This window comes from Bos indicus x Bos taurus, chromosome 20 (assembly GCF_003369695.1).
Source record: "Bos indicus x Bos taurus breed Angus x Brahman F1 hybrid chromosome 20, Bos_hybrid_MaternalHap_v2.0, whole genome shotgun sequence".
Lineage (NCBI taxonomy): Eukaryota > Metazoa > Chordata > Mammalia > Artiodactyla > Bovidae > Bos > Bos indicus x Bos taurus.
Genome location: NC_040095.1, coordinates 7,916,798 through 7,930,431, shown reverse-complemented (window position 1 = coordinate 7,930,431; position 13,634 = coordinate 7,916,798). Strand labels below are relative to the sequence as shown.

The 13,634-nt window shown below is 37.4% G+C and overlaps 1 protein-coding gene across 1 annotated transcript; it reads right to left on the bottom strand.

Annotated features, from left to right (window-relative positions):
- Positions 1-3,044: 3,044 nt before the first annotated feature.
- Positions 3,045-13,574, bottom strand: ANKRA2 (ankyrin repeat family A member 2). The gene is made up of 9 exons (XM_027520003.1): positions 13,067-13,574; positions 10,720-11,111; positions 9,942-10,100; positions 7,874-7,939; positions 5,656-5,753; positions 5,053-5,178; positions 4,733-4,799; positions 4,152-4,232; positions 3,045-3,563 (listed from the first exon to the last, which is right to left on the bottom strand). Exons 2-9 carry the CDS (start codon positions 11,006-11,008, stop codon positions 3,508-3,510), a joined length of 942 nt encoding a protein of 313 aa, XP_027375804.1. The 5' UTR covers positions 11,009-11,111; positions 13,067-13,574; the 3' UTR covers positions 3,045-3,507.
- Positions 13,575-13,634: the final 60 nt, after the last annotated feature.

Sequence of the window (13,634 nt, the reverse complement as noted above, 5' to 3'; positions counted from 1 at the left end):
CTTACATCCATACTACTGGAAAAACCATAGCTTTGACTAGACAGATCTTTGTCTGCAAAGTAATGTCTCTGCCTTTTAATACGCTGTCTAGATTTGTCATAACTTTTCTTCCAAGGAACAAGAGTCTTTTAATTTCATGGCTGCAGTCACCATCTGTAGTGATTTTGGAGCCCAAGAAAATAAAGTCTGTTACTGTTTCCATTGTTTCCCCATCTATTTCTCATGAAGTGATGGGACCAGATGCCATGATCTTCATTTTTTGAATGTTGAGTTTTAAGCCAGTTTTTTCATTCTCCTCTTTCACCTTCATCAAGAGGTAAAACTGTTTATTGTTGATTGAAAGTACCAGTTTTAGTGAAGTCACATGTTAGCTTACAGATTTCTGTCCTTAGAGATGCCAGTAATTTCTATCCTGTGGAAAAGATTATGGTTTATCATTAAAGGTTAGGGTTTATGGCCTTGTTGGACATTAATCAGATTTGTGTCTCACTCAGCAATCTTTTACTAATATTGCCTAAAATACCTAACTCCTGAAATTAGTTTTAACATCTTACTGGTTTTCTTACCAGTTAATTAGCTGAATAAAATCTTTGACAGATGTTCAACTTAAACTTACAGAAGCATAAAAGCTTTAAACTTTTTGAAAATTGGAGTTTTTTTTTTTTTTTAAATTTTTGATCTTTCCATGCAGCATGTGGGATTTTAATTCTCCGACCAGGGAACAAACCCACACCCCTGCAGTGGAAGCAAGGATTCCTTTTTCTTCTATTCAAAATGTTTATTGTCAATATTTTGCTCTGTAGAGATAACAGTTGTAGTATGCTTTTCTACTTTAATACTTGATGATTGATCTGCTATTTTTTTAAATTTAGTTTTAATTGAAGGATAATTGCTTTACAGTATTGTGTTGGTTTCTGCCAAACACCAACATGAATCAGCCATAGGTATATGTCCCCTCCCTCTTGAACCTCCCTCCCCATTCCACCCCTTTAGGTCACTGCAGTGCTCCGGTTGAGTTCCCTGAGTCATAGAGCAAATTCCCAGTGGGAAGAATGAATTCTTAACCACTGGATGGCCAGGGAAGTCCTTTGAAAAATTTTGCTAATGTATTTCACTCTGTGGCAGTAATGAGCCCTAGTCCTGTACTAGGCAGTGAGCACCTTGATGGCAGGACCAGTTTTGCTCAATATTTAACCCTCACATCAAGCAGTGTCTGGTACATGAGCTCTAAATAAATTTTTATGCAATCAACAAACACTACCTAAAAGGTATTTAATTTTTAAAAGAGGAATTTTATAACTGGCCCTAATTATCATTCCTGTTGTTTTAATTAACTGTCTATTTCTTAAAGGAGTTTTCTGGGGCTTGTTATCAGGGACCCTGGGTCTAAAAGGCACAGCATTGGAAAGGGGAATTTTGTTCAGGATATTCTCTGAGATCTGTTGGTTGTCAACCTGAGTCAGACCAGGAGAGAAGTGGTTATTTTAGAGTCAATCCTAGCATATGTTTTTTGGTGCCTGTTCTGTTGTGGAGAGCACTTGCAAACAATACTCAAGAGTGGTATGCCCAAATGGATCACTGGATTTTGTTACTTTATGGTTCAGCAGTAACACACTGGCCTGCAATGCAGGAGATGCAAGAGATGTTGGTTCTATCCTGGGGTTGGGAAGATCCCTTGAAAGAGGAAATGGGAACCCGCTCCAATATTCATGCCTGGAAAATTCCATGGACAGAGCCTGGCGAGCTACAGTCTATGGAATCACAAAGAGTCAGATCACAAAGTGACTGAGTTCATATACCCACATAGACACACACATGCAATATGAATAGGAACTAACACTTCATGGATACGGGCTATTAGTAAGAAAAAGAACCAAATGGAGGGGTGAATGGTGTTAGGTAAAATCAGTTTAAAGCATATGCCTGACATGGGGGAAGCAGGAGTACTATTTTCACATATGACTGAGCTTGCCTTTGGAGCGAACATCTATCATTTTTTTCTCCCTGTGGTTTTCCTTAGGCAGACTGTGCCTCCTGCCTTCTAGGTGGTCTGGGGGCAAGGGTGGGTTGTTAAACAGTCATCCCCTTTCTCCCCTCAACTCCATACAGTGGTGCATTTATATCCAGGGGAAATGGATTTCTGCCTCCTGGAAAATTTAATCCTGAGCCCAATGATGAATGAAGGGATTTAAGCATTACCAAAGAGGCACCCAACATGGCTGGCCATGACTTCCTGATTGAGATAGCTGGTCTAGTTTCAACCTTTGGGACTTCCTACTTCTTCAGCTTTTCCTTCCATTAATTCCCATTTGCTTAAATTAGCTAGATCAAGTTTATGTGGCTTGCAACCCACTGTAGTAACTGATGTCACACCTGTTTTCCAGATGAAGTGATTTAACCTAAGTCCCAACTCGTGGTCACACCAACTGCGAGCTGCTGCTCTCTCTTCCAGATGTTGGTGCAGCGTGAGTTTATAGTGTTCCTGGAGTGGAAGTAAAGAACATCTGACTTTTATCGAAGAAATGACTTCTCTTTCCCAGACGACTTTCCCTACCAAAAAGCTTATTCACGGGAGAAAAATATTCTCAATATACTTCTAGAAATAGTAATAAGTCTATGTTGATTAACTTAGGTTGAATTTATTTTAACTGTATCGTTTGCTCTACTGGAGCACCCTGGCAGGACAGAAGGGCTAAGCTGAAAATCCTAACTAAGTCCCTTAATGCTGCTGCTGCAGCTGAGTTGCTTCAGTCGTGTCTGACTCTGTGCGACCCCATAGACAGCAGCCCACCAGGCTTCCTGTCCCTGGGATTCTCCAGGCAAGAACACTGGAGTGGGTTGCCATTTCCTTCTCCAATGCAGGAAAGTGAAAAGTGAAAGTGAAGTCACTCAGTCGTGTCCGACTCTAGCGACCCCACGGACTGCAGCCTACCAGGCTCCTCCGTCCATGGGATTTTCTAGGCAAAAGTACTGGAGTAGGATGCCATTGCCTTCTCCGAATTCCATTAATAATCTTATGTAATTTTAAAGAAAAAGCTGCAGGCAAACAGCAAAAAAGGACTTTATTCATTTATAACATCATTTTGTAAACAATCACACTGTGCATTTTGAAATTCAATAATAACAAATTTTTTTCTATGGATTTATAGCAAACCCTATATAAAGTCAATGAGTTAAGACAAGAGTGAAGATGAATAGGGAGGAATAATTTCCAAAAACGTTAAATTACAGCACTTGATACAAAGACAGATAACCATCTGTACCATAAAAATTTACATGCCACAAAACACTTATAATTTTAAATATGCAGTAAAACACATTTATTAAAAAAAAAAACCATCAACATTAACTTTTTTATAAACCAGTGACTCAGAGGAATACTTATTAAAACTTACTAAAAATCAGTAAATATTGCAACTGAGGTAAAAATTTATAAGTAAACAAAACTATCATTTATAAGGGCCAAAGGTAAACCGAAGGGCAGATGACACTTTCTGACGACTCTGTCTACTCCTTGATGTTCTGAAGCAGTTTCAATAAATGGGACTCAATAACCTGTTGAACTAAAACAGACAGGTGATCAAGACTACAGCACGCTCATTACAAAATTTTAAAAACTATCAAATTCAACTTAACCTCACCAACTTTTTCCTAAAATAATTTCTAATTAGGATATACTCATAGTTCAAGGGAGATAAGATTACAATGCAATACGTAAAACTTAGTCTATCACTGGCTTTAACAGTTGTTCAAGTTACTGGATTTTTCTGTTTTGGGTTTCTAAATTTTGGAACTGAAGAAGAGTCCAGAATATAAGGCTGTTCTTATATTTCTCTGTTCTAAGGAACAGAGACAGGGCAACTATCAAGCATTGTTTAAACAGTGTGCTAGGAAATATTAAACAGATCTGTAAATAGGTGTGCACTTATCCTCCAGCAACTATTGTTTGGGTGGGTGAAGAGTAACAGTAACAAACTCATTTCTAGACTTTGTAGGAATCAGTTGATTTTACCCACAATTAAAAGTATATGTCAGGAGTTAGGATAACATACGTGTTCCATGACTGCAAGTGGTGAGAACAGTCTGGACCACTGGCTTCTATTATCACAGAACTTTACTAAAATGGAACCTGAGAATTCTAAAACACTTACCACTTCTATAGCCCAGGGCTACAGCTAGATCCATAGAATTATACCCAGAGTCAGTTTCAATTGTTGGGTCAGCTCCATTTTCTATACCAAAACAGAAACATCTACATAAACAAAATGAACACGTGGATGTGTCTGTCTATGGTGGCTCATGTGCAAATAGCGGGACAGCTTTTTTGCAAATTTGGAGGGTATTTTAGGGAAGGTCTGACAGAGTACAGGAAGGGCACAGAATTCACTCTGGTGGGTCAGAGGGAAGACACTTTAAACATACAGGCATCCTCTAGAGCAACTGAAACTAATACACAACCACCGATAGAACTTCGGCTTGAAGACACTGTAGGTAGAGAAAAGAGAAGAAAGCCACGGGTTCACACGTGAGCTCTGAAAGCAAAGCAGCAAGGACGGACGCTGTGACTGCAGGCGTGTGGGGTGCTGGGGCTGGGGCTACATGAGGGCCTCAGGGAAGGGGTGCTCCAGGGCGCATAATATGGCAGGGGCAGCTCACGATTCTCGTGAGGCAGCTTGTAAAAAACCACATCTTCATGTGGCATTTTCTCAATATTTCCACTTTGCCTGCTTACCTAAGAGCATTTTTACACATTTCACATGATTTCCGTGTACAGCGTAAAGCAAAGGTGTCCCTCCATTCTGGGGGAAAAAACAGGTGATTTAGCTTTTCAAGGATAAGATTCAAATAATTTAGTGCTGCTGTGTGAAGCTTTACTAAGAATTGGGCATGTAAAAGTAGTTTAAGCTAATTTAAAAATTTTGTGAGGAATACTTAAATCAGAATTAGGACAGTAACTTTTTCTTCTAGGCGTTTCATTAACTAAAGGTATTCTTCTAAGTGTTTAATAAAATATAGTTTTCCAAAACCCAAAAATCAGTATTATAGACTCACCCAATCATATTCATTTACATCAACTCCACAATCCAGCAGCATTTTGACAATATCTGTGTAGCCCTTGCTACAGGCCAATGACAGAGCACTTTCTCGACCTTTTCCTAAAAGCTGAGGATCAGCGCCCTGGAGTGGGAAATGGAGAGAAAAGACGTCTCAGTTTTTTGAAAATAAGAATATTGTTACTTTCGTCAATAATAATTATAGGTCAGGTAACGTTCTGGGGTTAACACAGTACTAACACAAACGTCTACTCCTGGATGCTCTGTTATCAAGGTCATCTGAAGGTCTTCCTTTCTCCCTCTACCTGGATCCTAACTGTCTTGCCACTTGGAGCCAAATTATATCTTCTCCAAGAAGCTTCTCTTACAGACTTTTCCCCCATTGCGCTGGGCATTCACTTCTCTCTCACTGCTTCATGAATGACTACACTTGCCTATTTAACTAGATCTGAGTTCCACAAGAATATGAAGAAGAGCATGTAAACTTTCTTTTTTTGATCCTCTGCCATTACATCTGGCTGGCTGGAGATACAAAAACTACTATATACTTAACTGAACTTGAATAACTGTACATATACATTGTCTGCGGGGTTTTCCTTACATTCTGAAGTAGAAACTCTACCACAGCTATTTGCCCGTGTGCTGCAGCCCACATCAGAGGGGTAAATCCTTCTTCGTCCGTGTGGTTGATAACATTTTCTATTTAAAAGAAAAGCAATTTTTGTGATCTAATTTAACAACCACATATTAATACTGCTATGAAAATACTGGCATTCTAAAAAGGTGACTGTTACTCAATGAGGTTCATACTGTGCTGATTCGGGTTCACTGAACTACTGTGTTTTTGCAATTTTCAGTCTGAATGTATTAAAATATGGCCTCAATGTACATAGCTGAGTTCAAACAGTACATTATTAAAACTATAAACTACTGGATACAACATAATGCTAGGTACAGGACAGTCCGTAGAACACCGGACTCAGAATCAGGAGATCAGAGTTTGAATGCTGACTGTCGCTTTCCGGCATATCATTTAATTTCTTTAACATCCAGAATAAGACCTTGCTCATCTCAATGTAAAACTGGGAGGATCACAATAAAAATTAGGTTAATGATAGCCCTTAGCATTATATAAATACATATTATAGAAAGTCCAAGATCTTTTTTTTTTTAATTTTATTTTATTTTTAAACTTTACATAATTGTATCAGTTTTGCCAAATATCAAAATGAATCCATCACAGCCAAGATCTTATTAAAGCTATTTTTACTCACCAGTTAACATTGCTGCCTTTGAATTTTCTCAAATTTTTGGTATCATAATGTGAATGAAAACTCAATCACTTGAAAAACAGTTTTACGCAATTCTACCTCAAAACCAATTTTGCTCCCTAGACTCAGTCTACTGGGTCCACAGTTTCGTCCCTAAATTTATTTAGTATATTGAGAATAAGATCTTCATATACTTATAAACAAACAAAAGATAAAATAAGTCTTTCTTATAAAAGAATGACATGATTCTAAATGATGAAATGAGCCTTTCTTATAAAAGAATGACATGAGTAAAAAAACCACTCTTTAATCATATGCCCTGCGTTCAACTGATAATACTGGGACAATTGGCTAGTGTTTCGAAAAATGAAAACAAGAGTAAAACTCCATCTTTACCTCATTGCACCAAAACATGTTCCACGTAGGTTAAAGAAATGTAAAAAAGGAAACCACAGAAATTCTAGAATAAGGCATGAGTGAATTTATTTATAAACTTGGAGTAGGAAATCGTCTCTAAGCAAGATATAAAACTCAGACATCACAAGGATAAAAGTTTACCACTTAAAAATGTTAAGCTTTTGTTTGAAAATATAAAGTCAAAGGAAAAATGGGAAACTGGGGAAAAATGATATGTAACATAAGCAAAAAGTGAACTTCTTTAATTTAGGTAGGAGCTCATATAAATCAATATAAAACAGGCAGTTCACACAAAAAGAAATTCAAATAGACCATAATTTAAAAAAGGCAAACAAAACCAGCATGAAATACCATTTTTCACCCATGAGATTAGCAAAGATTTAAATCTGATAGTATTCCATGTCAGTGGAGTTATGGGGAAGCAGAAACTCTAACTCTGGTGTGAGGATAGGGCAAGCATCTGGTTACATATATATGCATGAATTTATATATATATAAAAATTCATGCACCTTTTGACTCAGTAAATATACTTATAGGAATTTACCCTATGGATATACTTCAAAACAATGCCAACAATATTGTTAAAATAAAAACAAACTGGAATCAACTACTACCAGGGGGACTCATTAAAAAATAAAGACATAGCATGTACACATGCAATACAGTGCAAAACCACAGACCTATTAAAAAGGAATGAAACAGATCTTTGTGTGTTTACATGGGTGAAAATAAGTGTAATGCACTGTGTATATTTTTTTTTCCAAAAAAGCACATACATATTCTCACATATAGCCCCAAGTATAAATAGAAATATTCTCCAGAAAAGTCTTCTGAAAATGTAAGAAACTTACAGTGCGTGCATTTGGAGGAAAGGCTAGGGTGGTAAGTGAAGCTGTAACTGCTATACATGACATTACTATTTTTAAAATAATCTATTATTATTATTTAAATAATCTTTTTATTATTTTTTAGATTATTACTTTTTAAATAATCTATTGGGTTATCTGCCTGGTGAGATTATGCAACCATTTCTTTTTTGTTTTTATACTTTCTTGTATAAAAATAAAATAACAAATCTGACAAATCCTATTAAATTTGTTTTAAATACATTCTTAAAAACAGGCTAGTACCTTGTTCGATTCGAGTAGCCAGGTAGAGCATCTCTCCCTGGGCAGCCAGCTGGTGAACAGATAAAGCTGAAACAATACCATAAAAAAGTTTCACATGTATCTGTAAGGTACACTACCATCATCTCATTGTTTATGTTCATGTAGCAATTTTCTTCTCCAAAACACAATCCCTGGGTTGGGAAGATCCCCTGGAGAAGGGAATGGCTATCCACGGCAGTATTCTTGCCTGGAGAATTACATGGACAGAGGAGCCTGGGTCCACGGGGTCGCAAAGAGTCAGATACCACTGAGTGAGTAACACTTTCACTTTTCAACTTAAAATATAGCCTAACATTTGCAAATGTCAGCATTATCTTAAACATATAAGAGTCCGAGAATTGACTCATATATGTTTAAGGCAATTCTGACAGCTGCAAAGTGTTATTGTCAATGAATATGCAAATTGACAATTATTAACAATTCAAATTGTTACTGATCTTATCAATTAAAGAAATGGTTTAGGTACTTAATTTTTAAAATCTCTCTTGGAACTTTCCTGGTGGTCCAGTGTCTAAGATTCTGTGCTCCCAATGCAGGGGGCCCAGGTCCAATCCCTAGTCAGGGACTAGATCCTGCCCCAACTAAGACCTGGCACAGACAAATAAAAATAATAAATAAATAAAAAGTTTAAAATCTCTCTTTGTCCAAGCTTATAAGGAAGTTGGGTTTAAAAGACTCTTGTGTTTTAATTGACTGAATTCCTTTAAGTCCCAAATATTATTTCTTGAAATAATGGGTATTTCTTAACTTTAGAAGAACTGAGGAAATAAATGAAAACTAGCCTTGAGAGTAAATTCTTGAGTGCAGACCTAGCTCTGGCTAATTAGCTGTGGGAGCCTGGAGAGCTGATTAAACATTTTCGTCTGTATCATGAGGGCTGTGAACCACATGATTTCCAGCTGTTTTTTTTAAAACTCAAAAACGCTATGGTTTTGGGGAATTCCCTGGTGGTCCAGTGGTTAGGACTCAGTGCTCTAACTGCAGGGGCCTGGGTTTGATTCCTGGTTGGGGAACTAGGATCCCTTAAGCCTCTCAGTATGGTTAAAAAAACAACTATAGCTGGAATATTTTAAGGTAATCTCTTTATTTTAAAACAAAGCCAAACAGGCACAGTTATATCATAGCTCACTTTAAAATCAGTATCACTCAATCCTTGACTTCAGGTGATATGACTGGGTGGCCTTAATACAGAAAGGAAAGCAATTGGGAGCCATATGCAAATTTACATAAATGTCAAAAAAACAAAAATCGCCCTGAGGTGGAGTTAAAAGTCCATGAACTCTTTCTAGCTTACCTGTCACAGGATATGATTCAAAATCTGGAAGGATAGAATGTTTCCGAAATAAAGACATATATTTCACCATGCTTTAGAATATAGATACATTTACCTTATATTCTCAAATACAGTTCCTAACATCAAACTGCTGACTGGTTTTCTCTCATTAAGAAATCTGAACTATATAGAGTATTTTCTAACTTATACAGAAAATCTTCATTTTATTTCTTTTAGAATAATTCTACATTTTAAAAATTGTAAATTCAAAGTTTTTAAGAGGTGGTTTCATATTCATATTATATTTTGATTAAAAATTATATTAGAGATCACTCAGTTTTTACTACAAATCATTTGTTGATAGTGATCTAGTGTACAAGTAAAACCCACTCCAAGAACACAAAAAGACAATGTCTTGCTTTGCCCAAAGTTCAGAATAACTCATTTTTTATAGTTTCATAATTCATTTTTTACTATAGTTTTTTTATCTAACTTTTTACTATAGTTTTTATAGTAAAACTATGAAGGTTTTAAGAATTAAAGTTTCAATCCATTCTCAACAGAGAAACCTAAAACATGATATATTTGAATATGTGATAATATGTGAAAGCTTTAAATTACTAAAACTATCAGGATATCACTTATGCTTTCCAAAACAGGATATGCATTTAATGAAAATAATGTTTCAAAGCCAAACTCTTGAAACTATTACATTAGCAATAACAATATTTTCATACAGCAGTGGGAAATACTTACAATTTGCTAACAGAGGTGTGGTTGAGACCTCATTTCCTCTGTGTTTGTTGGTTAAAGTAGTTGACTGCTTTATGGGTGAGAAGTGCTTTGTTGTAGACGGAGTGTAGACATGCCTTACTTGAATTCCCGGAGAAGGAGATGTATGGATATTGCATTCAGCTAAGTAAAATTAATTTAAACACATTAAAACAATATTTTAACAACAAAGCATTTCCAAGTTCTACGTCAATGTTTACATTAAAAAATACAATACGTATAATATCTTCAACTGGTTCTCAAGTGACATTATTTTTTGCCATAAAAAATTTGTACTAGTAAAAGTTCCAGAAAAAAAATCAATATTAAGCTTGAGCAATATTATCCAGAGAGGTTTATTTTACTCAATAGATGGTTATAAAAGTAAATCTACAGTGTGATGACAGATTTCACTGCATTAAAGCACAAGAAGCTAATGCCAATCACATATTCATGGAATTAATTCATTTATAAAAGGCACATATAATTTTTTTCTCCTATAACTTTAAAAGGTACAATAAGAAACTTTAGTAGAGAATTTGTAAGTAAACAAAGGTCAAGCAAGAAATAAAAAAATCAACATGTACTTATGGACATTATATAACATGAAATTATTTAATTCTGGTTTCTGTAAGATTCTAGAAAACCATATTAAAAGGTGACTTCCAAACTCTCTTCCCAAACGAAAATTTCATGAACAGAAAGGAAAAAACAAACAAACAAAAACAAAACAAATGCAGGTATTTATACCATAACTTTCAACCTTTAAATAGGACAGATGCCACCTCCAGGTCTGAGTTAACTTGATCTTGAATATTTTTACTATCCTCTTCATTTAAGGACTTCACAAACCGAGAACAGACATTCATATCAAATCGGTTAGGCAGTATGAACTTCATTCCCACGGCAACACCCTGGGCTGATCCTTCTTCTGCACTGGAGTCTGGCTGATGTTCTATTTTAATGTCTGGCATGCCACTTAGACTGTAACTGCTTGGACACTCTTCCACTATCAGCTGCGCTCCAATATCCAGATTTGCTGATGTGGCCATGATTTCAACTGAGTTTCAACAGTTAAAACATTTCTTCATGATTTCCTCTTGGTTTTAGAAGAATGGTATACTATATATTCTTTGAATTTGGGTATTAAAACATCTGAAAGAAAAAAAAGTATATCAACTTAATGTACAGAAAATAATCATTTTCAATCACATATGCAAACAGTGCTCTTAGAAGCATCGATAGATAATAAAAAGCATAGTGTTCAAAGGTAGAAAAACCTGGGTCTGAATCCAAGTTTCACCATTTATTAGTTGATGTGAATCTGTATAAGTTCCTCAACCTCTCTAAGCCTCAGTCTCACTTGTAAAATGGGGATATACCAATAATCTCACAGGATCTTGGCAAAGATCAGGTGAAATACAGTAACATTTTCACCTCCATTACTAGGTCCCAACAAACTGTACTTACCCTTCCCTTCCCTTTCCTATTCCTGAACACTGCTAACTGGATTTTTTAAAAATCAGGCTAACAACAAAAATAAACTTTTCATGTAAAAAATATTAACCTCTAATCTGAGGTTCATTTTTCAACATGCTGTTTATAACTTGCTCTCAGTTTGAATTTAAGAAAAGGTAGAATCCATTTGTACACAAATAGATCAGCAACTACAGTATCCTTGGTTCCTGAGTAGTGAAAGGCTTTACAAAGTCTTGGTTATGATAACTGAAGACATATTTATTAATCAGTTTTTGTTCAGATCAAGTGTTAGCAACTTAATACAGGCTTTTATTAATATGAAAAATGACAATTTTCATTTTTATGAAAAATAAAAAATAGATTATGAATTGGTTTCCTTTGCTTTAGCATCTCTAGGATATTAAGATTTAAGTATAATTTTGGGCCCCAATCTTTGTAATAAGTATTAAGAAATAAGGATTAATGATTTGTATCCAAATATTGTCAAGACATAAACTCAAAAAATGTGCATTCTCAAAATACAGGTTATAAGCACATCTGTTACTGAATCATTTACCACTGTTTTAAATGAGTTTTCAGTAAGGTAATCACTGGCACTTTCCTATGGACCTCAATATATATAATCTGAAGAGAAATTTCATTTTTGTACCTAAATTTGCTTCTAAAAAAATAACTCCAAGATATATAATTGTCATAGATATATAGTCACTGAGACAGGAAGAAAATAAATAGCATCCAGTTAATTTTTTCATAATCTTTCCAGTGGCTCACTTGTAAAAAATTCGCCTGCCAATGCAGGAGATGTGGGTTCAATCCCTGTGTCGGGAAAAAGGAAATGGCAACCCATTCCAGTATTCTCGCTTGAGAAACCCCATGGACAGAGGCGCCTGCCAGGCTGCGGTCCACGGAGTCGCAAAAAGAGTGGGACAGGACTTAGGGACGAAACAAAACCATTTTATCACGTTAAGGCTTACTGCCTCTTAGAAATTTTGAGTGTGCAAGGTGTTTTAAAGTTGTAATTAATTGGAACTAAAAGAGGATCACAGTGAAGTAAAAGTTGGCAAACCATACATTTTACAGATAGCCCCTGTTTACAGTTTTAAAACATCTTCCGAGATTTTTATAACAATCCTTTTTATGTTTTTATTTAATTTTTATAACAATCCTTTGAGTAGTCAGGGTAGGTAATCATAATCGATGTCCACCGCAGAGAACAGGGAGCTCATGACTCCCATCACTCCGTTCATTAAAATAAAAAGCAGCACTAAAGCAAAAGAAACCAATTCTTTCTAAACCAAGTGGAAATAGAATGCTTATCTTGGCACCACTCTAGAGAGGAGGAGAGGCAAAATTGACCGGGTAAGCCATAATTTTGAAGTATAAGAAAAGAAGGGGCCCGGGGGGGTGGGGGTGACGATCCAGAAAAGGAGGCGGTGAGAAAAAAGAGGTAAAGCTAGAATCACCTCAACCAGTCAGAGCCCAGGGAGAAGGGGACAGCGGCCCTAACGAAATAGAATGGGCAACTGGGTTATTCCCCAGTGGGTGCTAATAACAGGAACCCCCCGCCCACCGTTCTTCATCCTGGAGTTGCCCTACGAGGAAAGGAAGGCGCTATGAGAATGATGCCTCACAGGCGACAGGTGTCCCGGCGTCCCAGGAGAGGAACCCGCTGGAGGGGAGACTGTGGCAGGGAGGGAAGTCTCGTTCTGTCGCCACCCGCCAGCTCTGCCCGAAAAAACTCCCAGCGCGGCTCCGGCACGGCGGGCGGAAACTCTGGCTCAACCGCGGCGGGCCGGCCCCGGCAACAGGGACCGGAGGCTGCCCGGGTCGGGGCGCAGGGCCTGGCAACCACTCTCGACAGTCCACAGCGAGTCGGGCCTCTCCATCTGCGGCCAGAGTCACTGCAGGACCCCAGCCAAGCCCCGGCTTGTTGTGATCGCGACGTCACTTCCGATTTCTGCTTTCGGTTTCCGGCCAAAAAGCGTTCGGCGTCGTTGCAGCCGAGAGGACTTCCAGGTATTTTCCCGCCGCTGTGCTGCGCGATCTTTACGATCCCAGTAACTACAGAGATAGCGTCATTTCAGCCATGGTTCTGGGTCTATCGCCTGGCCTTGGCCTCGCGCTCTGGCCACGCCTCCTCCTCCACCATAGCCCCGCCCACCGGGCCCTCCCTGCGTCACCCAGGCTGCGTGCGTCTCG

Coding starts and splice junctions, on each gene's coding strand:
- ANKRA2 (XM_027520003.1), bottom strand. CDS start 11,008: ATGGCCACATCAGCAAATCTGGATATTGGAGCGCAGCTGATAGTGGAA. Junction 4,800..5,052: donor ATGTAAATGAATATGATTGG/GTGAGTCTATAA, acceptor TTTTTCCCCCAG/AATGGAGGGACACCTTTGCT. Junction 3,564..4,151: donor AGCCCTGGGCTATAGAAGTG/GTAAGTGTTTTA, acceptor TGTCTGTTTTAG/TTCAACAGGTTATTGAGTCC.